At 47.2% G+C, this 26,392-nt stretch overlaps 1 protein-coding gene across 4 annotated transcripts; it reads right to left on the bottom strand.

The window, feature by feature from the left end:
• Positions 1 to 6,305: 6,305 nt before the first annotated feature.
• Positions 6,306 to 25,991, bottom strand: POLD3 (DNA polymerase delta 3, accessory subunit). 4 transcript variants are annotated; one of them, XM_069969490.1, is made up of 13 exons: positions 25,825 to 25,991; positions 18,542 to 18,597; positions 18,246 to 18,348; positions 17,114 to 17,167; positions 14,105 to 14,144; positions 13,886 to 14,018; positions 13,424 to 13,676; positions 13,085 to 13,157; positions 12,207 to 12,345; positions 11,054 to 11,166; positions 9,954 to 10,045; positions 7,784 to 7,862; positions 6,306 to 7,530 (listed from the first exon to the last, which is right to left on the bottom strand). In XM_069969490.1, the coding sequence occupies exons 1-13, from the start codon at positions 25,891 to 25,893 to the stop codon at positions 7,349 to 7,351; spliced, it is 1,386 nt and encodes a 461-aa protein (XP_069825591.1). In that variant the 5' UTR covers positions 25,894 to 25,991; the 3' UTR covers positions 6,306 to 7,348. The 4 variants fall into 4 exon arrangements, with proteins under 4 accessions (XP_069825591.1, XP_069825592.1, XP_069825593.1 ...); XM_069969491.1 differs by having other exon boundaries at positions 25,837 to 25,991; XM_069969492.1 differs by lacking the exon at positions 17,114 to 17,167 and having other exon boundaries at positions 25,825 to 25,990.
• Between the last annotated feature and the right edge of the window lie 401 nt (positions 25,992 to 26,392).

Here is a 26,392-nt window from a genome sequence, read left to right as displayed (position 1 = left end):
CAGTGTCAATACAACAGGGCTATACAGATACCATCACACAGTGTCCATATAACAGCTATACAGATAATACCACCATACAGTGTCAATACAACAGTGCTATACAGAGACCACCACACAGTGTCCATATAACAGTGCTTTATTGATCTCTCATACTACCATCACACAGTGTCCATATAAGAGTGCTATACAGATCACCCATACCACCATGCAGTGTTGCTCTCCTGCTCTGCGCAGCGGTTGTCACCCCTCCTGTCGCCTCTTACCCGGCTCTGGGTAAGTTTCTTGTGAATGACACGCTACAGGCGAGGAGCTGAATTTGTGGAGGACTCTGTAGTGCACAACCACCCATCTCTGGGGGGCATAGTCAGTAAGGTTCCTGTAGAAGAGCAGGGACTCCTCTCATAGACAGCTGTCCCTGCTCCTGTACAGTGCTGGGTCAGCAAATGTAGTGAGTGTAAGCCGAGATGTATTCAACACTGCCCCTAACCTCCATGCTGCTCAGTGTACCATACAGAAGTCAATTGTCCACAACTAAATAACAAACATTTGTTTCCTAATTACTTGAAATTAAAAACCTGAACATCTGAAGACAACCGTACATGCTACACGACCATTTCACTTTGAGGTGACCATATGCACATTGTTTCTCCAGATGGTCTGCTCTTCTGTTTGAGTCATCAGGCTTCTTGAGGTCATAGTCAACTTTGCTTCTTCTCCAATGAACTTGGATATTGTGTGGAAACCAGGTCCAATCACGTCTTTCATTCTTCAAGAAGGTGCAAGAATCTTGTTCATGTCATCTTGAAAGGTTCAAAAAATGTTTACATCCTATCAATTTCTCATCCACTGAAGAACTCACCCCCATCCTGAACATCTTTGGTGACTTCTTTGATGGACACATCTTGGCATCTAAACATCTTCTCTTGGTATTTTGTTCCCAATTAACATTCTCCTCTGTGGAATCCATAGGTCTCTCCACCAAACACCGTATTACTCTACATTCCAGAATAAATTATAGGCTCCACATTTCAGTATTACTAAATACAAAGCCAGGAACAGATAATAAATGGAAAACAGGTATAAAGACCAAGAATTCTCTTTTCTTGTCCATTCCTGGCTTAAAAACCCGAACACAACCTTATATTCTAACTTGAGGTCACCATATGGATAATGTTTCTCTTGAAGGTCCTGTCTTCTATTTGGGTCATCAGGCTTTTTTAACTTTCTTTAGGTTTCTTCTGACCATCATTGTCTTCTCTGATGAGCTTGGTCTTTACATGATATCCAGAGTTAAAGCTCTGGTCAGGTCCTTAATCCTTGAAGACAGCTGAGGAACCCACTTTGTCATCTTGATAGGTGCCAAAACGTTTAACGCTCTATGACTATATCATCCATGTAAGAACTCTGGTGACTGTTTTGATGGACACATCTAGCCATCTACATCTAACATCTTCTCCAAGAAATCCATGAGTCTCCCCACGCAACGTGGTATTATTCTTCATTCCAGAAGAGATCAGCAGTGCCATATTACAGTGTTACTGACTAGAAAGCCAGGGACAAATGGTAAATGAAGAATATAAAAAGACATACTCCTACTCTTCGACTGCTATAAGATAAAATCCACTCGAGGTGACTAAATGGACAATGTTTCTCTAGAAGGTCTAATCGTCTGTTTTCGTCATCAGGCTTCTTGATGTCATTGATAACTTCGCTTCTCCTTATGATCAGAATTGCCTCCTCCAAAGAGCTTGGTCTTTACATTATATCCAGCCTGATATAAAGGTTCTTCGTCCCTCAAGAAGATGGTTCAAGGATCCACATTGTATCTTGAAAGGAGCCAAAACTTTTAATCTCCTATCATTTTAGTCAGTTGAATCTCGTTGCCTGGAGGTGGATGGAGCCCAAGGACTGCCTGGAGAACATGGATACAGCGGGATTTAAATAATGATCGTTCCAGTTTATGCGTCAAGTTCACCATTCTCTATCATCTACCTAAAAATGTACCCACACCCTTGACATCATTGATCTCTGCTTCAATAGACACATCTTTGCACCTAAACTTTTGGTCTTTTGCTCCTGGAGAAGACTCTTCTAAAGTCTCTCTCCTGGACACTGTATTACCCTACTTTCCGGAAGAAATTTTAGGCAGTATTACTGAATGTAAAGCCTGGAAAAGATCGGAAATAGAGGACACCTATAAAAGAAAGATCATATGCATTCAACTTGAGGTAACCATATAGACAATGTTTCTCCAAACTGGGCTTGTGTTTGAGTTGTCAAGCTTCTTCATGTCATTATCAACTTATTTCTTCGAACAGAATCTTCTCCAATGAGCTTAGTCATCACATGCTATCCAGATTGAGATAAAGTTCCAGTCAAGTTCTTCAATCTTCAAGAAGAAAGTTCAAGGGTCCACGTTTTGTCATCAAGCGATCTTTAAAAGGTGCCAAAACTTTACATCCTGTTACTTAATCATCCACTTAAGAACTTACCCACATCCTGGACATCTCTGTTCACATCTTGGCATCTTCTCCAGATCTTTTGTTTCTGCAGCACTTTCTTCTCCAAGTTATCCATAAGTCTTTCCATTATTCCACATTCCAGTAGAAATTATAGGCGCCACATTACAGTATCCCAGACTGGTGAGCCCCCATCATCCCACCCCATAAATCACCCCAGCATGGAGATGAAGGCTCACCCTGATCACTACTGACTTCCCATAGATTAAGAATTGTATCATCTTTGCCTTTCGTCACGGTTCCCGAAATATCATATTTCATAGTGTTAGACGATCAGATAAATTTTTTTGGACAGGTCCGACAATCGAGACAATTCTCGTAAAGTAATTTTACTATATGTCTAAGTAGGAAGTCATAGAGCTGGCAATGAGATATGGAAACAGAATTGTAAAGGGAAGATCTACGTCTCGTAAAGTGTTGACAACCACATGCTGGGTCATCTCCTGTTCTGAGAAGCAATAATCTTCTCAATTCCCCACTCGCCAGGCGGCAGAAGACAGGTATTTACTGTGCGATTCTGGAAGGAGGCTGACGCGATGTCCAAGCGGAGGGAGATATAGCCGCACTGGGATTGTTCCGAGGGGATTTTTATTTTTGCAAATGTTACATATGATGGGTGAGATTATTTTTCCAACTGCTGGGTCAGTAAGGCAGCCATGAAGAAATTAACTGCTTCATCGAAGACAGAGGAGAAGCTTTCCAATTCTCTATGGCTGTAAAGAAGACAGAAGACGTAGCATGAAGCTTTTGGGCCCCAATGCTAAATCTAGAAGAGAGCACTCACCTATCATGAGCTATATATGTAGTGCAGTCCCATTTTTATAAACAGCAGCTAATATCTAGAGCAGGGATTGGGAACCTTTGGCTCTCCAGCTGTTGCAAAACTACAATTCCCATCATGCACGGACAGCCAAAGCTAAAGCTTTGGCTTTCCAAGCATGATGGGAATTGTAGTTTTGCAACAGCTGAACGGCTGAAGGTTCCCCATCCCTGATCTGGAGTTACTGCTATATGGGGCATGGACAGCAGCTACACGGGTGAGGAGTGACTGAATAAGGTCAGGGTCACCTGGAACCATGGTGACTGCATCCCACAGCTACTGGAAGGTCCATACAGCCTACACCACATTGAAGTCTCAAAGATGATCAATTGGGTTTAAGTCTGGGAAATTAGAAGCCAGGGTAGGACTGGCAAGTCTTCTTCATTCTAAACCAATGTTGGACATTTCTAGTCATGTGACATGTTGCTGGAAAATCTCATCAACCCCAAAGAAGACAATCAGCATATAATTCATACCCAGATCAGATGAGAGCGCCTCTAACGTAGATGAGTGGCCCAGAGGAAACCACAAGAACATCCTCCAGACCATAACGATGTCCCCACCAACTTGTATTCTTCCAGCAATGGCTGCAAGGCGTTTTTTCTCTGATGTTTCTTCCCTGACACGCCAACATCCATCCAGATGTGACTCTTTGTAGAAGACGACCAATTACCGAGCGGCGGCGAAGACGACCAATTACCGAGCAGCGGAGAAGACGACCAACTAAGAAGACGACCAACTACCGACCAGCTGAGAAGACGACCAACTACCGACCAGCTGAGAAGACGACCAACTACCGACCAGCTGAGAAGACGACCAACTACCGACCAGCTGAGAAGACGACCAATTACCGACCAGCTGAGAAGACGACCAATTAACAAGCAGCGGAGGAGGCAACCCTTTACCAACCTGGGGTAAAATAACCATTTACCGACCAGTGAAATCCAATCGCGATACTGTCTGGAATACTGAAGCCTTTTCTAGAGATACGACTTCATTATCAGGTGAGCAGTAACAATCCGTTGGCATCAGAGCCCCACACACAGTAAGAATATCTACTGTTATGTTAGACACATATTTAGCTGCCCCCTGGTCCACAGTAGTGTAGCTCTCCTTTGCTCACCCTGGCAGTTGTTTTCCTCTACAGATTAGCAAAATTTGAGTATGTTCGGGTTAGTCCAAACTTAGCATTTGAGGTTGGCTACAGCCCTAGGGAGTCCTGGAAAACATTGAAACGGTCATAGAGTGTATCCACCAGGATACATCATCCTCTGAACACCCCTTTAAGCCATGACAAGGGATATGTCAGCAGCCTATCGCACCTGTTGTATAACAACCGAGCAGATTCACCACGTGACTCCTCCATACTCTACAGACATCAAAAGCAGGAAATGGTAATAATGCGACTCCACTGGGTCTGGATGCTTCTGCTACCTCTGCGCCCCTTAGGGTCCTATTACAGTGAGCGATTAACGACCAACGATAAACGATCGCAATCGAGATTGTTTATCGTTAACCTGAAATTGTTCACCATATTACACAGAACAATAATCGTCAGTTACGATCGTTACTATGATCGTTTATTCCTTCTGATCCCAGAAAAACAATGAACAATGTGCTATTACACTAAATGATTAGTGAAAAAATGCGGAATTTGAGCGAACATGGAATTACAGCAAACGATTAGCGATAATTTTAGGTTCAGATCTATATCAATGACATACGAACGATTTTTCGATCGTTGCCTGCAATTACACAGATCGATTATCGTTTAAATTCGACCGATTTTTTTGCACGATAATCGTTCCGTGTAATAGGGCCCTTAGTCGACTGATTCCTTCATATAGCTGGTGATGAAGTAATCAGTCTTGGAGATGAAGGTAAAGATGTGTTACAATCACAGTGTATGGGCCCCATTCCACCAGACGAATATCGTTCAGATTATCGTTAAATCGTTTGAATCTAAACGATAATCGTTCGGTCGAAATGCAGTTAACGTTTAACGACCGAACGAGAAATCGTTGATCGCTTTATAAGACCTGGACCTATTTTTATCGTTGCTCGTTTGCAAATCATTTGTATTGAATAAGACGTCGTTCGGTGGTTCGCAGTAGATATGAACGCAATAGCGACAAGATGATCGCAAATACGATCATAAGTAACGATTATTGTTCCATGGAAATGAGTGAACGTTTTCGGGTCTTTCGCAATAGTGGTCGTTTGAGATTGTTAATCGTTAACGATTATGCGAACGATAATCGTCCGGTGAAATAGGGCCCTAACACATAAGTGGTGACTAGAGATGAGCGAACCGGATTCGGGTTCGAGTCCATCCGAATGATCGGCATTTGATTAGCGGGGACTGCTGAACTTGGTTAAAGCTCTAAGGTTGTCTGGAAAACATGGATACAAACAATGACTATATCCATGTTTTCCACATAGCCTTAGAGCTTTATCCAACTTCAGCAGCCACCGCTAATCAAATGCCGAAAGTTTGGGTTCGGATGAACTCGAGCATGCTCCAGGTTCACTCATCTCTAGTGGTGACAACTAAAAGGGAGCAGGTGTTTTCAATGAACTCCCCTTTAAGTATCTATTACACATGCCTTCTCTGAAATAGTAAAAAAAAAAAAAAAAAAAAAAAAAAAAAAAGCCTAGGATCACAACAGCACAGAGTATTACAGGAGAGGAGTGGGCCGATTTTGTGCGAGGTGACTGAGGGTTACAGAAGTAGGGTCCACAGCAATACAGAGTATTTCAGGAGGAGTGAGAGGAGACAGATACACAGTGGAAGGAGCTGGACTTAAAGCAGTACAGAGTATTTCAGGAGAGGAGTGTAGTCATCTAGGCAGAAGTAAAAGGTTTTGGAATCACAGTGAGAGGAGCAGGGACTCCGCAGCGCAGATGATTTCAGGAGAGCATTGTGACAGTAAGATGGGAGGTACAAGACAATACATAGGTCACTCTTCATTTTGAACGGTAACATTTAATGGACATGGTATAGCTGAAACAGACATGGAGTGAGGGTCATACACCAAATCCAACATGGGGGCTCCTGATGTAAGACCACCCAGTCACCCCATATACTGGGGCAACATAACACCCAAACATACAGCAACATCCACAGAACCTCAGAACACCCAGCACAACTAGTCAAAGTAGTAAAATACAATACATGTGAAAGCTGGGTGACCCCCCGCCCCCCAATAGGGATTATCACCATGACGCAAGGGTTGTTACCTCCCTTACCGGCCAGTTCTGTAATACAGGGATAGTATAATATGAGCAGGTCTGTCTTTCAGGAGGTACAGAGAGCTGGGTGACAGGCAATATGGACCCCACAGAGGCCACAATGATTCTCAGAGGAGCCGTCCTCCATTCTTGTTATCGGATGTTCGCTCCTCTAGGAAAGCTGGGTGACCAACTTCTGGAACCCATGAGGGCTCTGATAACACTGCCTGGCTATATGCACTGGACTCTTGGAAAGCTGGGTAGCTACCAATATGGATGCCAGATTTCAGGCCTCAGTACAAAGAGTCACATGGCTTTTCTATCATCGCCCAGTTATGTCTAGCTGCCATTCAGGGGTCTTAGAAAGCAGGATTAGGACCAATTTACAGCTCCCACTGTTCATCACCCATTTTTCCCCACACGTCTAGGACAGGACCTGTTTTCCCTCAGATACATCATTCCACTTTCCCAGGCTCCTGCGTGGCACATTAGTCTAAGTAAGGCCGCAATAGGCAGATTTGTCCTTCTGGGTTCTAGGAAAGTAGGGTGAATAGTCTGGGGCCTGTCATGTTCTGGTTGTCACCCTGCTTTCCCAGGGGATGATACAAGGACTACACACATAGTGGAGAACCTCTCTATATTACATCCACAATAATGGCCGCCCTTATATACAGAGTCCTTGTGTCTGAGCTTCACCATCATGGCCGACCATGGCTGACACACATTCACGTCTATAGTTGTGCACAGGATATGCAGATGGTGCAGCAGTGCAAGGGGTTCATTTCTTCTGGAAGAACCCCATGATGGACGCCTGCTTGGTGCCCTTGCTTGCTGCGGCCGTTTTCTTTGCCGCCTTGGTTTCGGGTTTGCTGGCGGTGGGCGGTTTTGCTGAAGGTTTGGATGTGGTGAACTCCTCGCCGCTGTCCGTGCACGACTCGCTCACATACGCCTTCTCGGTAACTGGAAGATGGAGGGAGACGTGAATACGACAAGCCCCAAAATCACATGACTGCCCACACGAGTAGAGAACGAATATCCATGCAGACAGGAAAACATCGTACAGCTCACAGAGCGCTGTCATGACTGGATCACTTATTATAAGATGGAGCTGCATTACCAAATGGCTTACTGCTGGCTATAGAACTACAAGTCACAGAAAGTCCAGCCAGCCCTCCACCCAAACACTCCCAGCTCGCACCCGCCACAGTCTTACCCATGCAGCCGTCCTCATCCAGGAACGTCTTGGACTTCAGGACGCGCTTCCGTTTCCTCCTCTTTTCCCCAGGTTGCGTCTGGCATGAACAATAAAAAGGTGATCAGAAAATATTAATTGAAGGATCAAAGATACAGAAATCAGATGATTCTATATGAGTCAGCGCTGGCTTCCCGTTAGCCCTCAGAATTCCCTGCTACCTCCACATCTACACAGGATTCCAGTCACCTCTCAGGATCCCATTTCCATCTGTGCTGAGCATGCCCTGCTGATCTTGTTATCCCTCAGGATCCCATTTCCATCTGTGCTGAGCATGCCCTGCTGATCTCCTGTTATCTCTCAGGATCCCATTTCCATCTGTGCTGAGCATGCCCTGCTGATCTCCTGTTAGCTCTCAGGATCCCATTTCCATCTGTGCTGAGCATGCCCTGCTGATCTCCTGTTATCTCTCAGGATCCCATTTCTATCTGTGCTGAGCATGCCCTGCTGATCTCCTGTTATCTCTCAGGATCCCATTTCCATCTGTGCTGAGCATGCCCTGCTGATCTCCTGTTATCTCTCAGGATCCCATTTCCATCTGTGCTGAGCATGCCCTGCTGATCTCCTGTTATCTCTCAGGATCCCATTTCCATCTGTGCTGAGCGTGCCCTGCTGATCTGTTATCTCTCAGGATCCCATTTCCATCTGTGCTGAGCATGCCCTGCTGATCTCCTGTTAGCTCTCAGGATCCCATTTCCATCTGTGCTGAGCATGCCCTGCTAATCTCCTGTTATCCCTCAGGATCCCATTTCTATCTGTGCTGAGCATGCCCTGCTGATCTCCTGTTATCTCTCAGGATCCCATTTCCATCTGTGCTGAGCATGCCCTGCTGATCTCCTGTTCGCTCTCAGGATCCCATTTCCATCTGTGCTGAGCATGCCCTGCTAATCTCCTGTTATCCCTCAGGATCCCATTTCTATCTGTGCTGAGCATGCCCTGCTGATCTCCTGTTATCTCTCAGGATCCCATTTCCATCTGTACTGAGCATGCCCTGCTGATCTCCTGTTAGCTCTCAGGATCCCATTTCTATCTGTGCTGAGCATGCCCTGCTGATCTCCTGTTAGCTCTCAGGATCCCATTTCCATCTGTGCTGAGCATGCCCTGCTGATCTCCTGTTATCCCTCAGGATCCCATTTCTATCTGTGCTGAGCATGCCCTGCTGATCTCCTGTTAGCTCTCAGGATCCCATTTCTATCTGTGCTGAGCATGCCTTATCCCTCAGGATCCCATTTCCATCTGTGCTGAGCATGCCCTGCTGATCTCCTGTTAGCTCTCAGGATCCCATTTCCATCTGTGCTGAGCATGCCCTGCTGATCTCCTGTTATCCCTCAGGATTGCCTGCTGCCTCTACATCTATACAACGTAAGCTCTGCTGGTGTCTGGTTAGTTCTCAGGACATGCTTTAGGCCCCCTTCATGTCTGGATAACGGATTTCCAGACCCATAGGGGTACATTAGTCGCGGACACCCTTCAGGATTTCTCCTGATGGGTGCCCATTCCGGAAAATAGGTCAGGATTTTATAGAACCTGTACTGTTTTAGTCCACAATTCCCTCATACAAGTCTATGTGGGCTCTAAAATCCTGGATACATTCGTGACACACATCAGGAAAGTGTCTGAAACTCTGGATTGGTTGAGAGCCCTGCGCACCCCCCTCACACGCAGTCATACCCGAACAGTCCCCCAGGACATAAGCAGACCTCAGCACCCACTGTGGCCCCAATCATTCCCCCCTTCCTGAACCTGGCCAATTTCCCGTCCTGGGCTTTGGTAGTGCGCTATACCAGGGGCTGTGGGGGTACGTGATGTATGTGGAAAGTATGTTGGCATACTAGACAATATTGAGGCCTCCTGATCAGGATTTCCTGATGCGCATTAGGAAAGCATCAGGGTTTCCTGAGCTCCCATAGACTTCTATGGGGGCACCCATTCAGGAAATCCTGATGAAGATAGGACAGGTTCTATAATTTCCTGACCTGTTTTCCTGAACGGACACCCGTTCAGGAAAAATCCGGAAGGCCGTCAGTGTTCAATGCAACCCTATTGGTCAGAAAATCCTGAGGGGAATTCCTGATAAGAAAAAGGGACAATATTCCTGAATTGTGAAGGGGGTCAAGGGTCGACATCTCACCTGTGGTTCTGGCTCCGTCTCCATCTTTACAACAGGCTCTGGTGGTGGAGGAGAAGGTGACGGGGTCCTCACATCTGGGGGCACAGGAGAAGCTGTAGAAGCAAAAGCATAATGTGACCATGTAGAAAAAAAAAACACAACTGTGCCCACCCCCCACAGACAGACAAGTCCTTAAAGGGGTTAACCTGCAAAAAATCTTTTTCTTACACATGAACTGGTTTCATAAAGATTTATAGATTTGTAATTTACTTCTATTTAAAAATCTTCCAGTAGTTATCAGCTGCTGTATGCATAGACAGAGGTGGCAACAGAGAGCACGGTCTCAGACTGGATAGAACACTCCAATTCCTGCAGGACATACAGCAACTCATAAGTACTGGAAGACGTGAGATTTTTAAATAGAAGTAAGTTACAAATCTATGTAACCAGTTGATTTAAAAGAAAACATTTTTCACCAGAGTTGCCCTTTAAGATGAGTTTGACATCCCTTGTCTATGCTAAGAAGAATTTACAGCTTCCCCTTTAAAAGCCCCTCCATGTACATGTGAAGAACTCTGCCCCCTACATGACTCTCGGGAGCACAATGTGAGTCCCCAGGTCCTCTACGCTAACACTTTGTGACAGGCGCAGGAGCAGTGACCTTTTCTGGTTTAGTAAGAAGCGACACTGTGATAAAAGGCAGAATCGTGTGAAGGGGACGAGAGCAGAGATAGAGTAAGGCTGACGCAGAGCAGACTGGGGCGGGGGCTCTGGCTGCCCCTCTATAGCTGCACAGCAGCCGCCGCCAGCTCTTGTTAACGCGGCTTCGGGCTCCACCTGCGACTAAATCTCTGTGCCCTGCGGGACGGTGAAGAAAGCAAACAGACATCAAAGCCGAAGCTGGTGCGAGGACTTACTAGCAGGCGACGCAAAGCGGCAGGGAGGCGCTGACGTGGGCACTACACAGAAACAGCCACTTACTCCATGATGGGATGAATGGCCGTGTTTTGGCAGACGGCGCAGCAGGAAATTACACAGAGCATAACAAACAGGGTGTGGGTGTGAGGGTGACAACCTCCCGCACCAGCGTAGACAGGTTACCCCCGTGTGCAGTCACTTACCGGCCTCCTCGTCGCTGCTGTCAGGCTGCGGCTTCTTGATCCGCCTCCTCTTTTTCTTCATCGCCTTCTCCGGCTCCTCATCGCTGTCTGACACTTCTATCCTCTTAGTCTTGCTGAGCAGATGGAGAGAGAAGATGAGACTATATCACTACACGAACACATCCCTGGTACACACTGGAAGCATCATAGCACCTTATACATACAGGCACCCGCATGCAACTTTGCTTTAAATACGTTTTGTACAAAAAGGAATCCAACATTGAGTCTCCGATAAGGCCACATGGCCAAAAAATAAAATCTCCATTTTAAAATATAATTTATATTTATATATAAAGCTCATTTTCTTTTGCTAATGAAGATGGGTGTAGTAGTAGAGGTAAAGTATAGTATAGTAGATGTAGGGGTGTAGTCGAAATAGTAGTGTGAATAGTAGTACTAGTGGGAGTAGGAGAAGTAGTATTAGTAGGACTAGTAGGGGTGGGACTAGTAGTAATAGTGGGAGTAGCAGTACTGGGAGTGGTAGTTATAGTCACTTAGTAGAAATGGTGGGGAAGGGGTGGGGCCACCATGCCGGGTCCTGACCCGCTATCTGGTGCTCTGGGTGCTCCTTAGTGCCCGGCTGCTGCTGCGCCTGGTGTAGGCAGCAGTGATGGATCCAGCAGGGGGCGCTTTAACTTGTAGGAGAAGCAGCTGCAGGTCTGGGCTGGTCAGCCACCTTCTTCAGGCTGGAGCCGCGAGCAAGCGTACAATCAGGTGCCCCGAGTCTCTGCCTCCCCTGCAGATCAGTACGCAATTTTCGATTTAAAAAAAAAAATTAAAAAAAATGTAAAATCGATTTTGAAGTTAAGGGCGAATTAATGTGATTAATAATCCAGCCCTGGTCTCAGATAACACCAGTGAATGAGTGTAGTAAGCTCAGGACAGGTGAATAGGATGAGAACCCTAAACATCTTGATGTGCAGAGATTACGCCTCGCCTTCCCCTTTATCTAAACACACACAAAATAAAAAAACCTATAGAGGTGAAATGGTGGAAAAACTCTCTTTAGGACGTCCAAACACCGGACAATCCCTCTAAGTGGTGATTATTTACAGCATAACCACATCAGCCCCAATAACTACAAGCCAGCAGTACAGCAGAGAGAGGAGGTCACCTTTTCTTGTTGGTCGCAGACGCTTTGGGGGGTTCACTCTCTTTCTCTTTGTTCTCTGGTGGCGGCAGCTGGATCTGTGGAGCTGGGGACGTCTCCTCTTTCAGGGGTTCAGTGGAGGTAGGAGACTCCTTTACTTTACCTGAAAAGAGAGAAAATGACAGATACAAGATGATGGGGTACAGACAAGATTATAAGGGACTGAACAAATAGCGGAGGCCACATAACAAAACTAGGGGACTACTCCAGAGCTGCACTCACTATTCTGCTGGTGGGGTCACTGTGTACATACATTACATTACTGATCCTGTACTGATCCTGAGTTACATCATGTACTACACTCCGGAGCTGCACTCACTATCCTGCTGGTGGGGTCACTGTGTACATACATTACATTACTGATCCTGTACTGATCCTGAGTTACATCATGTATTACACTCCGGAGCTGCACACACTATCCTGCTGGTGGGGTCACTGTGTACATACATTACTGATCCTGAGTTACATCCAGTATGGTAGGGTAGCTGTGTACATATATTACATATCTAGATCCAGGGGTCACTGTGTACATACATTACATTACTGATCCTGAGTTACATCCTGTATTATACTCCAGAGCTGCACTCACTATTCTGCTGGTGGGGTCACTGTGTACATACATTACATTACTGATCCTGAGTTACATCCTGTATTATACTCCAGAGCTGCACTCACTATTCTGCTGATAGGGTAGCTGTGTACATATATTACATATCTAGATCCAGGGGTCACTACCCGGCTCTATATACTTTCCCACCATCTGATAATCCGGCAGCTATCATGCACATTATATCGGATTATAGGATTTATACTCTGGTGTCGCTACGTTCCCTGTTACTCACTCATAGAAGCTTTTCCAAAGAAGTTGTTGATAGCGCTGGATTTAGCGGATTGTTTGCTGCTGGTTTCAGGCACCTGAGGAAAGAAAAGATCAGGTGAGAATTATAATAATAGCCAATCATCCAGAGCTGTATTCTCTATGGGAAACAGTCAGCAGGCCTATGAACAGACGCCCTCCTATATAATGCAGAGAGATACCGAGATATGCTGCATCACATGACTGAACAGCAATGGTGGATATACGGGATCAGTAATGTATGTACACAGTGACCCCACCAGCAGAATAGTGAGTGCAGCTCTGGAGTAAAATACAGGCTCAGTAACGTAATGCTGTCACTTACTGCTGTTTCCTTGGTCTCAGTCTTTGTGTCTTTTTGTGCTTCCTGTGATTTGGATGCCGGTCGTGAGAACATTCCCATGATGCCTTTCTGCTGCTGGGATGCACCTTTGGTAGCGGGTGGCGGTACGTGCCCATTGATAGTCTGTGCTTTAGATATGTTCACGGCCTCGTCTGGTTGGGACTGAGCCCTCTGAATCTGGGCAATCTCCTCTGGGGATCGGGGTACAGCAGCCGGGCACTGGATGGCACTGAATCTATAACACAATAGAGTTCATATCTCACAGTAAAATGTGGGGGAGGGGGGGTGTCTCTGGCTAAGAATAGGGGAGATATACCAGTCTCCCATAACATCCAATCATATTTCAGCTTTAAATTTTTGAGTTCTTTTTCAAAATGACAGCTGCGTTCTGATTGGTTGCAGCGGACCAGTGATAACCCTCCCCCAATGCTATAGGTAACATACTTGTTGCAGTTCTGGAGGTTGTTCTTGATGATGTCGTAGTCTGTACTGAAGAGGGGGGCGCTGTCCTTTAATGTGGCTTTCTGGATGCTGTACACGTGGACAGTGCCCACTACCGTCAGCTTGGATTTTGCAGCTGCAATCAAAGAAATGAAGGGGTTAAAGAGCAGGCGGACGAGACACAGCGAGAACATAATCCTGCGGGTGTATACAGACAGATACCTTCCAGCTTCTCTTCTCTCACTACTGCCACCTTGTGGTACTGAAATGAGAATGCAGGAGGAGGTTAGTACTGGCTCCATGTACAGATGATACAGGACGCAGGGCTCCCCGCTAACAGTAAGATCTGGGGGAGGAGGTACTCCTGCAATGGCCCCCCCGCCTGTCTGCTCACAGCGCCCCCTCATGTATATTCTAGTGCTTATACAAGGGACATGTGCTGCAGAACCTTGTTGTTTTTTTTTTTTATTCATACCATGTTTACGTAGACTGGAGAATTTGATGACTTTATTCAGTCTTTGTGAGATATGATGAGATCACGAAAAAAAACAGACAATTCTGCCACTTGGTATTTTAATTTTTATCTTTAGGTCGGTCACTGGGCGCTTTCTATGAGCTCATATTTTATTGGGATAAAAGCCGGCAATCCTGGGATACGGCCAAAATTCGCTCTTTATTGAGTCTTTACATACAAAAATAAACTCAGCGACAGAAGCCGACGCGTTTCAGTCTCTTGACCTTACTCATAGCTAGTAGCCAGCAATTAGCCTCATGACGTGGAAGACGCCGCCCAGATGGTTTAAACTTATGGTGCGTTTACACAGATTTATCGGACAGATCTTTGAAGCCAAAGCCAGGAAAAGACTATAAACAGGGTGCAGGTCATAAAGGAAAGACTGAGATTTCCCCTTTTCAAATCCATTCCTGGCTTTGGCTAAAAAAAAAAAAAAAAAATCTGTCAGATAAATCTCTCCAACGCACCATTAGGACAGGATCTGATGCATCAGTATTAATGAATTGACATTTTTTTGTAGGTGAAGCTTGCACGGCCGTGCACCGGGGGGTGAATTGCTGCGGGTGCTGAATATTTTGCTGAATTGCTGCGGGAGCTGAATATTTTGTATACTTATATTGTAGTAGATCAGACACGTCGCACAAGGCGACACCAAAAATGTTTATTTGAAAAATGGGAATAGGTGGTGGGGGTGATGTCCACTTTTATTAACCCCTTAAGGACCGGGCCAATCCATTTTCCATTCTTCCTTTTTTTCCTCCTTGTGCATAAAAGGCCATAGCACTTGCATTTTTTTCACCTAGAGACCCACATGAGCCCTTTTTTTTTTTTGCGTCACTAATTGTACTTTGCAATGATAGGCTGAATTTGTGCATAAAGTACACTGCGAGACCAGAAAAAAAAAACAAACGTCTGTTGAAAATGAAAAAGAAACACACATTTTTTAATTTGGGGGGGGGGGGGGGGGGGGGGGGGCGTGTTTACGCCTTTCGCCCTGGGGTAAAACTGACTTGCTATATATGTTCCACAAGTCGTTACGATTACAATGATATATAACATGTATTTTATATTATGTGATGGCTTTTAAAAAATTAAAACCGTTTTTTAAAAAAAATATGTTTCTTAAAATTGCTCTATTCCCAGGCTTATACCTCTTATCCTTTGGTCTATGGGGCTGTGTGAGGTGGCATTTTTTGCGCCATGATGTGTTCTTTCTATCGGTACCTTGATTGTGCATATGCGACTTTTTGATTGCTTTTTATTACAATTTTTCTGGATTTGATGCGACCAAAAATGCGCAATTTTGCACTTCGGAATTTTTTTTTGCGCTTACGCCGTTTACTGTGCGAGATCAGGAATAACATAAATTAATAGTTTGGGTGATTACGTGCGTGGCGATACCAAACATGTTTATTTATATTTATAAAATGGGAAAAGGGGGGTGATTCTAACTTTTATTAGGGGAGTTTTTTTTTTTTTTTTTAAACACACTTATACTAGAAGTCCCCCTGGGGTTAGGGTTATTCCCCCCTGGGAGACTTCTAGTATAACTACACTGATCTCTCATTAAATCTATGCAGTACAGATACATATAGATATACTGCATAGATCAAAGAGATCGCTGTTCTATAGCTCTTGGCTGCTGCAGCCGAAAGCAATGCGATGCCAAGTCGGGATCAATTACATGAATTGGTCGGTTTGTCTGCGGCACATACTGACTCACACCCTAAAGCTGCTGGAACTCCTCACCGTCTGCGCCACTCTGTCCTCCCCCTCCCTTCTGAGGCAAAGGTCACATGATCTGTCTTATGTTGCCAGGCAAGCTGTAACACCTCATCAGTAACCCTGCCCACCACTGACATCTCACAGTGATCACTTGACCAAGGGCAGGAAAACATGAGCCTCTCCTGAGTAGTATAGGGGAAAGGAGACATTGCTTCACATCAGGAACAGAGCTTGCTTCATAGAGAGTAAGGTCCCCATCGTCTATGACGGGCAATGACGCTGCAGCATTTGTGACAGGAGCGGCCCCTCCTGCAACTGTCCTATCAGGACCCCCACAGTGTGATTACAGGGGTCCCAATCGTTAAATAACACTAACCTTACTCTTTCTTATAGAGTCTGCCTCAGGCAAACTATGAGCAGAGCCCAGATAACACTCATCAATGCTATACAAAGGTCAGTGTACACAATCTCAGGTTTGCTTGCAACAGTCCCATAAGGGGACTTTAAAGGGGTATTCTGCTCAGGTAAAACACATATTGAATCACCTCCCCTCCTGCTGACTAACAATTCATTCTATAAATGTCAATATGTTAACTGTCTCCTTTCCCCAATTCTGATGCTTCTTTCCACTAAGAAACGGAAAACTGTTTGTGAGCTGTTCCCCTTGCTCTGTTCCCCCCTGAGACGGCTGATATAAACAGTGTCCCCAGCCGGCTGTGTCTGCAAGAAAGGTTAAACTTCGTTCAAGAGGTCGGTGGCCTCACGGTGACTAATCCTCCCAGCAGAGGCAGCCGGCCATGGACGCTGGTTATATGAGTCGCCGCAGAAGAGATCAAAATGTCCGCACAGATATGATACTAATATAACAACTAGAGATCATGGCGTAAAAAAACAACATCCAACACAGCCCCACAGGTGGAAAAATAAAAACACTATGGTTCTTAGAAGACGAGAGAGAAAAAAAGACATATATAGCTGTGTGGCTCCAGTACCTGATGCAGAAGGAGTGACATGGCGCCTGCCTGCCGCCTGGTGACTGCAGGGCACTATATGAATAAGATCAGACAGCAGATTTAGGTGACTCCTACCTGCCACCTCTTAGGGTGGTATTACACGGGCCGAGCAGGGCCCGATAATACCTTTAAACGAGCAGCGATCTGCTAGATCGTTGCTCGTTTACTGGCTTTACTACACGGCCCGATAATCGTTTGAAAAGAGCTGCAAGGACATCGTTACCGATGTCCTTGCAGCTCTTGCTAAACTGGCATACATTACCCATCCACGTTCCAGGGCTGCTCCTGCCGTCCGCTTCTCCCGTGGTCCCGTGCGCGCTCTAGCTTCACAGCGGCCTGTCAGCTGGTAGGCCGCTCAGCCAATCACAGGCCGGGACCGCCGCAGCCTGTGATTGGCTGAGCGGCCTACCAGCTGACAAGCCGCTGTGAAGCTAGAGCGCGCACGGGACCCCGGGAGAAGCGGACGGCAGGAGCAGCCCTGGAACGTGGATGGGTAATGTATATCGTTAGTCGCCGACCGCGCACCGCTGCGTGTAATAGCGGTGCGTGGCCGGCGACTAACGATATACATTACCCATCCACATTCCAGGGCTGCTCCTGCCGTCCGCTTCTCCCGGGGTCCCGTGCGCGCTCTAGCTTCACAGCGGCCTGTCAGCTGGTAGGCCGCTCAGCCAATCACAGGCCGGGACCGCCGCAGCCTGTGATTGGCTGAGCAGCCTACCAGCTGACAGGCCTCTGTGAAGCTAGAGCGTGCGCGGGACCCCGGGAAAAGCGGACGGCAGAGCAGCCCTGGAACGTGGATGGGTAATGTATATTGTTAGTCGCCGGCCATGCACCGCTATTACACGCAGCGGTGCGCGGTCGGCGCCTGACGAAAATAGGGTCTAACCTATATCAACGATCAGCCGATGATCGTTGTCATCGGCTGATCGTTGCATTTATTACACTGAGCGATAATCGGACGAATCGGGCCAATTCGGCCGATTATCGTTCCGTGTAATAGTACCGTTAGAGGGATGCCTCATAAACCAATTATATAATGATTCACTATGTCACACATCTGTATTAATGAAAAGCCTGTATAAGCAGCAGCCGCCGGAGCTGTACTCACAGGGTGTCCATCCTGCACACATTTCCCGGTCACCAGGTAGGTCACATGCACCTGTGCGCTGGTGTTCTCCTTCCTCTTACGGGTGACGTAGTCGTAGAGCATCCTGCAAGATAGTGAGGAGACATCAGAGCGCTTTTCTCCCCGTACTCTGTGACCCCCCCCCCCCCCACATGACACCTACAATATGGACCCTCAATGCACTGTAAGCGTCACATGCACCACTAGTCCCAGCTATGCCCTGACCACTACCAGCTAGCGCCCCCTGGTGGGTGGAGGCCTTGTGCCCCTATACTCACTGCTTGGCCTGGTTGACATGGACCCCCAGAGTGTGGCTCAGCCATTTATATGTCACCTAGAAGAGATAAAGAGAGGTCAGTATATACATAGCCCAGCCCTGGTGCTGTATACAGAGGTCAGTATATACATAGCCCAGCCCTGGTGCTGTATACAGAGGTCAGTATATACATAGCCCAGCCCTGGTGCTGTATACAGAGGAGAGGGGTCAGTATATACATAGCCCAGCCCTGGTGCTGTATACAGAGGAGAGGTCAGTATATACATAGCCCAGCCCTGGTGCTGTATACAGAGGAGAGGTCAGTATATACATAGCCCAGCCCTGGTGCTGTATACAGAGGAGAGGTCAGTATATACATAGCCCAGCCCTGGTGCTGTATACAGAGGTCAGTATATACATAGCCCAGCCCTGGTGCTGTATACAGAGGTCAGTATATACATAGCCCAGCCCTGGTGCTGTATATAGAGGAGAGGTCAGTATATACATAGCCCAGCCCTGGTGCTGTATACAGAGGAGAGGTCAGTATATACATAGCCCAGTCCTGGTGCTGTATACAGAGGAGAGGTCAGTATATACATAGCCCAGCCCTGGTGCTGTATACAGAGGTCAGTATATACATAGCCCAGTCCTGGTGCTGTATACAGAGGAGAGGTCAGTATATACATAGCCCAGCCCTGGTGCTGTATACAGAGGTCAGTATATACATAGCCCAGCCCTGGTGCTGTATACAGAGGTCAGTATATACATAGCCCAGCCCTGGTGCTGTATACAGAGGTCAGTATATACATAGCCCTGCCCTGGTGCTGTATACAGAGGCCAGTATATACATAGCCCAGCCCTGGTGCTGTATACAGAGGTCAGTATATACATAGCCCAGCCCTGGTGCTGTATACAGAGGTCAGTATATACATAGCCCAGCCCTGGTGCTGTATACAGAGGTCAGTATATACATAGCCCAGCCCTGGTGCTGTATACAGAGGTCAGTATATACATAGCCCAGTCCTGGTGCTGTATACAGAGGAGAGGTCAGTATATACATAGCCCAGCCCTGGTGCTGTATACAGAGGTCAGTATATACATAGCCCAGCCCTGGTGCTGTATACAGAGGTCAGTATATACATAGCCCAGCCCTGGTGCTGTATACAGAGGTCAGTATATACATAGCCCAGCCCTGGTGCTGTATACAGAGGAGAGGGGTCAGTATATACATAGCCCAGCCCTGGTGCTGTATACAGAGGAGAGGGGTCAGTATATACATAGCCCAGCCCTGGTGCTGTATACAGAGGAGAGGTCAGTATATACATAGCCCAGCCCTGGTGCTGTATACAGAGGAGAGGTCTGTATATACATAGCCCAGCCCTGGTGCTGTATACAGAGGAGAGGTCAGTATATACATAGCCCAGCCCTGGTGCTGTATACAGAGGAGAGGTCAGTATATACATAGTCCAGCCCTGGTGCTGTATACAGAGGTCAGTATATACATAGCCCAGCTGTGGTGCTGTATACAGAGGAGAGGTCAGTATATACATAGCCCAGCCGTGGTGCTGTATACAGAGGAGAGGTCAGTATATACATAGCCCAGCCCTGCTGCTGTATACAGAGGAGAGGTCAGTATATACATAGCCCAGCCCTGGTGCTGTATACAGAGGTCAGTATATACATAGCCCAGTCCTGGTGCTGTATACAGAGGAGAGGTCAGTATATACATAGCCCAGCCCTGGTGCTGTATACAGAGGTCAGTATATACATAGCCCAGCCCTGGTGCTGTATACAGAGGAGAGGGGTCAGTATATACATAGCCCAGCCCTGCTGCTGTATACAGAGGAGAGGGGTCAGTATATACATAGCCCAGCCCTGGTGCTGTATACAGAGGAGAGGTCAGTATATACATAGCCCAGCCCTGGTGCTGTATACAGAGGTCAGTATATACATAGCCCAGTCCTGGTGCTGTATACAGAGGAGAGGTCAGTATATACATAGCCCAGCCCTGGTGCTGTATACAGAGGTCAGTATATACATAGCCCAGCCCTGGTGCTGTATACAGAGGAGAGGTCAGTATATACATAGCCCAGCCCTGGTGCTGTATACAGAGGTCAGTATATACATAGCCCAGTCCTGGTGCTATATACAGAGGAGAGGTAGGTATATACATAGCCCAGCCCTGGTGCTGTATACAGAGGTCAGTATGTACATAGCCCAGTCCTGGTGCTGTATACAGAGGTCAGTATGTACATAGATCAGCCCTGGTGCTGTATACAGAGGAGAGGTCAGTATATACATAGCCCAGCCCTGGTGCTGTATACAGAGGAGAGGTCAGTATATACATAGCCCAGCCCTGGTGCTGTATACAGAGGTCAGTATATACATAGCCCAGCCCTGGTGCTGTATACAGAGGAGAGGGGTCAGTATATACATAGCCCAGCCCTGGTGCTGTATACAGAGGAGAGGTCAGTATATACATAGCCCAGCCCTGGTGCTGTATACAGAGGAGAGGTCAGTATATACATAGCCCAGCCCTGGTGCTGTATACAGAGGAGAGGTCAGTATATACATAGCCCAGCCCTGGTGCTGTATACAGAGGTCAGTATATACATAGCCCAGCCCTGGTGCTGTATACAGAGGTCAGTATATACATAGCCCAGCCCTGGTGCTGTATATAGAGGAGAGGTCAGTATATACATAGCCCAGCCCTGGTGCTGTATACAGAGGAGAGGTCAGTATATACATAGCCCAGTCCTGGTGCTGTATACAGAGGAGAGGTCAGTATATACATAGCCCAGCCCTGGTGCTGTATACAGAGGTCAGTATATACATAGCCCAGTCCTGGTGCTGTATACAGAGGAGAGGTCAGTATATACATAGCCCAGCCCTGGTGCTGTATACAGAGGTCAGTATATACATAGCCCAGCCCTGGTTCTGTATACAGAGGTCAGTATATACATAGCCCAGCCCTGGTGCTGTATACAGAGGTCAGTATATACATAGCCCTGCCCTGGTGCTGTATACAGAGTTCAGTTTATACATAGCCCAGCCCTGGTGCTGTATACAGAGGTCAGTATATACATAGCCCAGCCCTGGTGCTGTATACAGAGGTCAGTATATACATAGCCCAGCCCTGGTGCTGTATACAGAGGTCAGTATATACATAGCCCAGCCCTGGTGCTGTATACAGAGGTCAGTATATACATAGCCCAGTCCTGGTGCTGTATACAGAGGAGAGGTCAGTATATACATAGTCCAGCCCTGGTGCTGTATACAGAGGTCAGTATATACATAGCCCAGCCCTGGTGCTGTATACAGAGGTCAGTATATACATAGCCCAGCCCTGGTGCTGTATACAGATTTCAGTATATACATAGCCCAGCCCTGGTGCTGTATACAGAGGAGAGGGGTCAGTATATACATAGCCCAGCCCTGGTGCTGTATACAGAGGAGAGGTCAGTATATACATAGCCCAGCCCTGGTGCTGTATACAGAGGAGAGGTCAGTATATACATAGTCCAGCCCTGGTGCTGTATACAGAGGTCAGTATATACATAGCCCAGCTGTGGTGCTGTATACAGAGGAGAGGTCAGTATATACATAGCCCAGCCCTGGTGCTGTATACAGAGGTCAGTATATACATAGCCCAGTCCTGGTGCTGTATACAGAGGAGAGGTCAGTATATACATAGCCCAGTCCTGGTGCTGTATACAGAGGTCAGTATATACATAGCCCAGCCCTGGTGCTGTATACAGAGGTCAGTATATACATAGCCCAGCCCTGGTGCTGTATACAGAGGTCAGTATATACATAGCCCAGCCGTGGTGCTGTATACAGAGGTCAGTATATACATAGCCCAGCCGTGGTGCTGTATACAGAGGTCAGTATATACATAGCCCAGCCGTGGTGCTGTATACAGAGGAGAGGTCAGTATATACATAGCCCAGCCGTGGTGCTGTATACAGAGGAGAGGTCAGTATATACATAGCCCAGCCCTGCTGCTGTATACAGAGGTCAGTATATACATAGCCCAGTCCTGGTGCTGTATACAGAGGAGAGGTCAGTATATACATAGCCCAGCCCTGGTGCTGTATACAGAGGTCAGTATATACATAGCCCAGCCCTGGTGCTGTATACAGAGGAGAGGGGTCAGTATATACATAGCCCAGCCCTGCTGCTGTATACAGAGGAGAGGGGTCAGTATATACATAGCCCAGCCCTGGTGCTGTATACAGAGGAGAGGTCAGTATATACATAGCCCAGCCCTGGTGCTGTATACAGAGGTCAGTATATACATAGCCCAGTCCTGGTGCTGTATACAGAGGAGAGGTCAGTATATACATAGCCCAGCCCTGGTGCTGTATACAGAGGTCAGTATATACATAGCCCAGCCCTGGTGCTGTATACAGAGGAGAGGTCAGTATATACATAGCCCAGCCCTGGTGCTGTATACAGAGGTCAGTATATACATAGCCCAGTCCTGGTGCTATATACAGAGGAGAGGTAGGTATATACATAGCCCAGCCCTGGTGCTGTATACAGAGGTCAGTATGTACATAGCCCAGTCCTGGTGCTGTATACAGAGGTCAGTATGTACATAGATCAGCCCTGGTGCTGTATACAGAGGAGAGGTCAGTATATACATAGCCCAGCCCTGGTGCTGTATACAGAGGAGAGGTCAGTATATACATAGCCCAGTCCTGGTGCTGTATACAGAGGAGAGGTCAGTATATACATAGCCCAGTCCTGGTGCTGTATACAGAGGAGAGGTCAGTATATACATAGCCCAGTCCTGGTGCTGTATACAGAGGAGAGGTCAGTATATACATAGCCCAGCCCTGGTGCTGTATACAGAGGTCAGTATATACATAGCCCAGCCCTGGTGCTGTATACAGAGGTCAGTATGTACATAGATCAGCCCTGGTGCTGTATACAGAGGAGAGGTCAGTATATACATAGCCCAGCCCTGGTGCTGTATACAGAGGAGAGGTCAGTATATACATAGCCCAGCCCTGGTGCTGTATACAGAGGTCAGTATATACATAGCCCAGTCCTGGTGCTGTATACAGAGGTCAGTATATACATAGCCCAGCTGTGGTGCTGTATACAGAGGAGAGGTCAGTATATACATAGCCCAGCCCTGGTGCTGTATACAGAGGTCAGTATATACATAGCCCAGCCCTGGTGCTGTATACAGAGGAGAGGTCAGTATATACATAGCCCAGCCCTGGTGCTGTATACAGAGGTCAGTATATACATAGCCCAGCCCTGGTGCTGTATACAGAGGTCAGTATATACATAGCCCAGCCCTGGTGCTGTATACAGAGGTCAGTATATACATAGCCCAGCCCTGGTGCTGTATACAGAGGTCAGTATATACATAGCCCAGCCCTGGTGCTGTATACAGAGGAGAGGTCAGTATATACATAGCCCAGCCCTGGTGCTGTATACAGAGGTCAGTATATACATAGCCCAGCTGTGGTGCTGTATACAGAGGAGAGGTCAGTATATACATAGCCCAGCCCTGGTGCTGTATACAGAGGTCAGTATATACATAGCCCAGCCCTGGTGCTGTATACAGAGGTCAGTATATACATAGCCCAGTCCTGGTGCTGTATACAGAGGTCAGTATATACATAGCCCAGCCCTGGTGCTGTATACAGAGGTCAGTATATACATAGCCCAGCCCTGGTGCTGTATACAGAGGAGAGGGGTCAGTATATACATAGCCCAGCCGTGGTGCTGTATACAGGGGTCAGTATATACATAGCCCAGCCCTGGTGCTGTATACAGGGGTCAGTATATACATAGCCCAGCCCTGGTGCTGTATACAGAGGAGAGGTCAGTATATACATAGCCCAGCCCTGGTGCTGTATACAGAGGAGAGGGGTCAGTATATACATAGCCCAGCCCTGGTGCTGTATACAGAGGAGAGGGGTCAGTATATACATAGCCCAGCCCTGGTGCTGTATACAGAGGAGAGGTCAGTATATACATAGCCCAGCCCTGGTGCTGTATACAGAGGTCAGTATGTACATAGATCAGCCCTGGTGCTGTATACAGAGGAGAGGTCAGTATATACATAGCCCAGCCCTGGTGCTGTATACAGAGGTCAGTATATACATAGCCCAGCTGTGATGCTGTATATAGAGGTCAGTATATACATAGCCCAGTCCTGGTGCTGTATACTGAGGTCAGTATATACATAGCCCAGCCCTGGTGCTGTATACAGAGGAGAGGTCAGTATATACATAGCCCAGCCCTGGTGCTGTATACAGAGGAGAGGTCAGTATATACATAGCCCAGCCCTGGTGCTGTATATAGAGGAGAGGTCAGTATATACATAGCCCAGCCCTGGTGCTGTATACAGAGGAGAGGTCAGTATATACATAGCCCAGCCCTGGTGCTGTATACAGAGGAGAGGTCAGTATATACATAGCCCAGCCCTGGTGCTGTATACAGAGGTCAGTATATACATAGCCCAGTCCTGGTGCTGTATACAGAGGAGAGGTCAGTATATACATAGCCCAGCCCTGGTGCTGTATACAGAGGAGAGGTCAGTATATACATAGCCCAGCCCTGGTGCTGTATACAGAGGTCAGTATATACATAGCCCAGTCCTGGTGCTGTATACAGAGGTCAGTATATACATAGCCCAGCCCTGGTGCTGTATACAGAGGAGAGGTCAGTATATACATAGCCCAGTCCTGGTGCTGTATACTGAGGTCAGTATATACATAGCCCAGCCCTGGTGCTGTATACAGAGGAGAGGTCAGTATATACATAGCCCAGCCCTGCTGCTGTATACAGAGGAGAGGTCAGTATATACATAGCCCAGCCCTGGTGCTGTATACAGAGGAGAGAGGTCAGTATATACATAGCCCAGCCCTGGTGCTGTATACAGAGGAGAGGGGTCAGTATATACATAGCCCAGCCCTGGTGCTGTATACAGAGGAGAGGGGTCAGTATATACATAGCCCAGCCCTGGTGCTGTATACAGAGGAGAGGGGTCAGTATATACATAGCCCAGCCCTGGTGCTGTATACAGAGGAGAGGTCAGTATATACATAGCCCAGTCCTGGTGCTGTATACAGAGGTCAGTATATACATAGATCAGCCCTGGTGCTGTATACAGAGGAGAGCCACAGGTTGGGGGACACTGCCATAAAGCAAGCAGTGTCACGTGACCGGTCAGGGTCGCTGGTCCTCGCTGTACATGGACCGTATGAGGAATGTCACGTGACAGGGGAGCGCTATAACGAGACAATATATAAAAGGGGAATGAGGTAATAAGAAGCATGCCGGCGGCCTCACGATCTTGTTGTGGTCGGTGATCAGCTCGTCGATGTTCTCCAGGTACAGCTCGTCCATGGCGCCGGTGTGCGGCCCCGGGATTCCCCGCTATCCAGGACTCTGACAGATTTGGCGCCGTCTAACAGACGCAACAACTGAGAGCACGCATGCGCAGTCCCGCCTCACTGATTGGCTCCGGGAAAGACCGACCCGTCTTCTAACCAATAATATCAGGCCGCTGAGCACGTGTACGCCTGGGGCACGCCCTTTCCTGTGGTGGAGGTGGGAGGAGCCAAGAGCTGTTAACCTCTTCCTGACTGATTGGTTGCCATGGGTAACGTTGTACAGAGACACATGGCGGCTCCCTATTCTCAGGGCACGTCCTGCTGTATCATGGCCTCCCGCATTTCACCACATAATGGATTAGAATCACGATTTGGAGGGTTTAATGGAAAAACACAATGTTAGGGTGCATGCACACTATGGAATCCGCGCTTACAACCCGCCACGGATTCCGTCGTACTCGCTCTCCGCCCGTGCCATAAACACCAATTTTTTCGATGGACGGCGGAATCCG

This window comes from Dendropsophus ebraccatus, chromosome 5, assembly GCF_027789765.1.
Source record: "Dendropsophus ebraccatus isolate aDenEbr1 chromosome 5, aDenEbr1.pat, whole genome shotgun sequence".
In the NCBI taxonomy this organism is placed as follows: Eukaryota; Metazoa; Chordata; class Amphibia; order Anura; family Hylidae; genus Dendropsophus; species Dendropsophus ebraccatus.
Note: the sequence above shows the minus strand (reverse complement) of the source record. Positions and strands in the feature narration are given on the sequence as shown.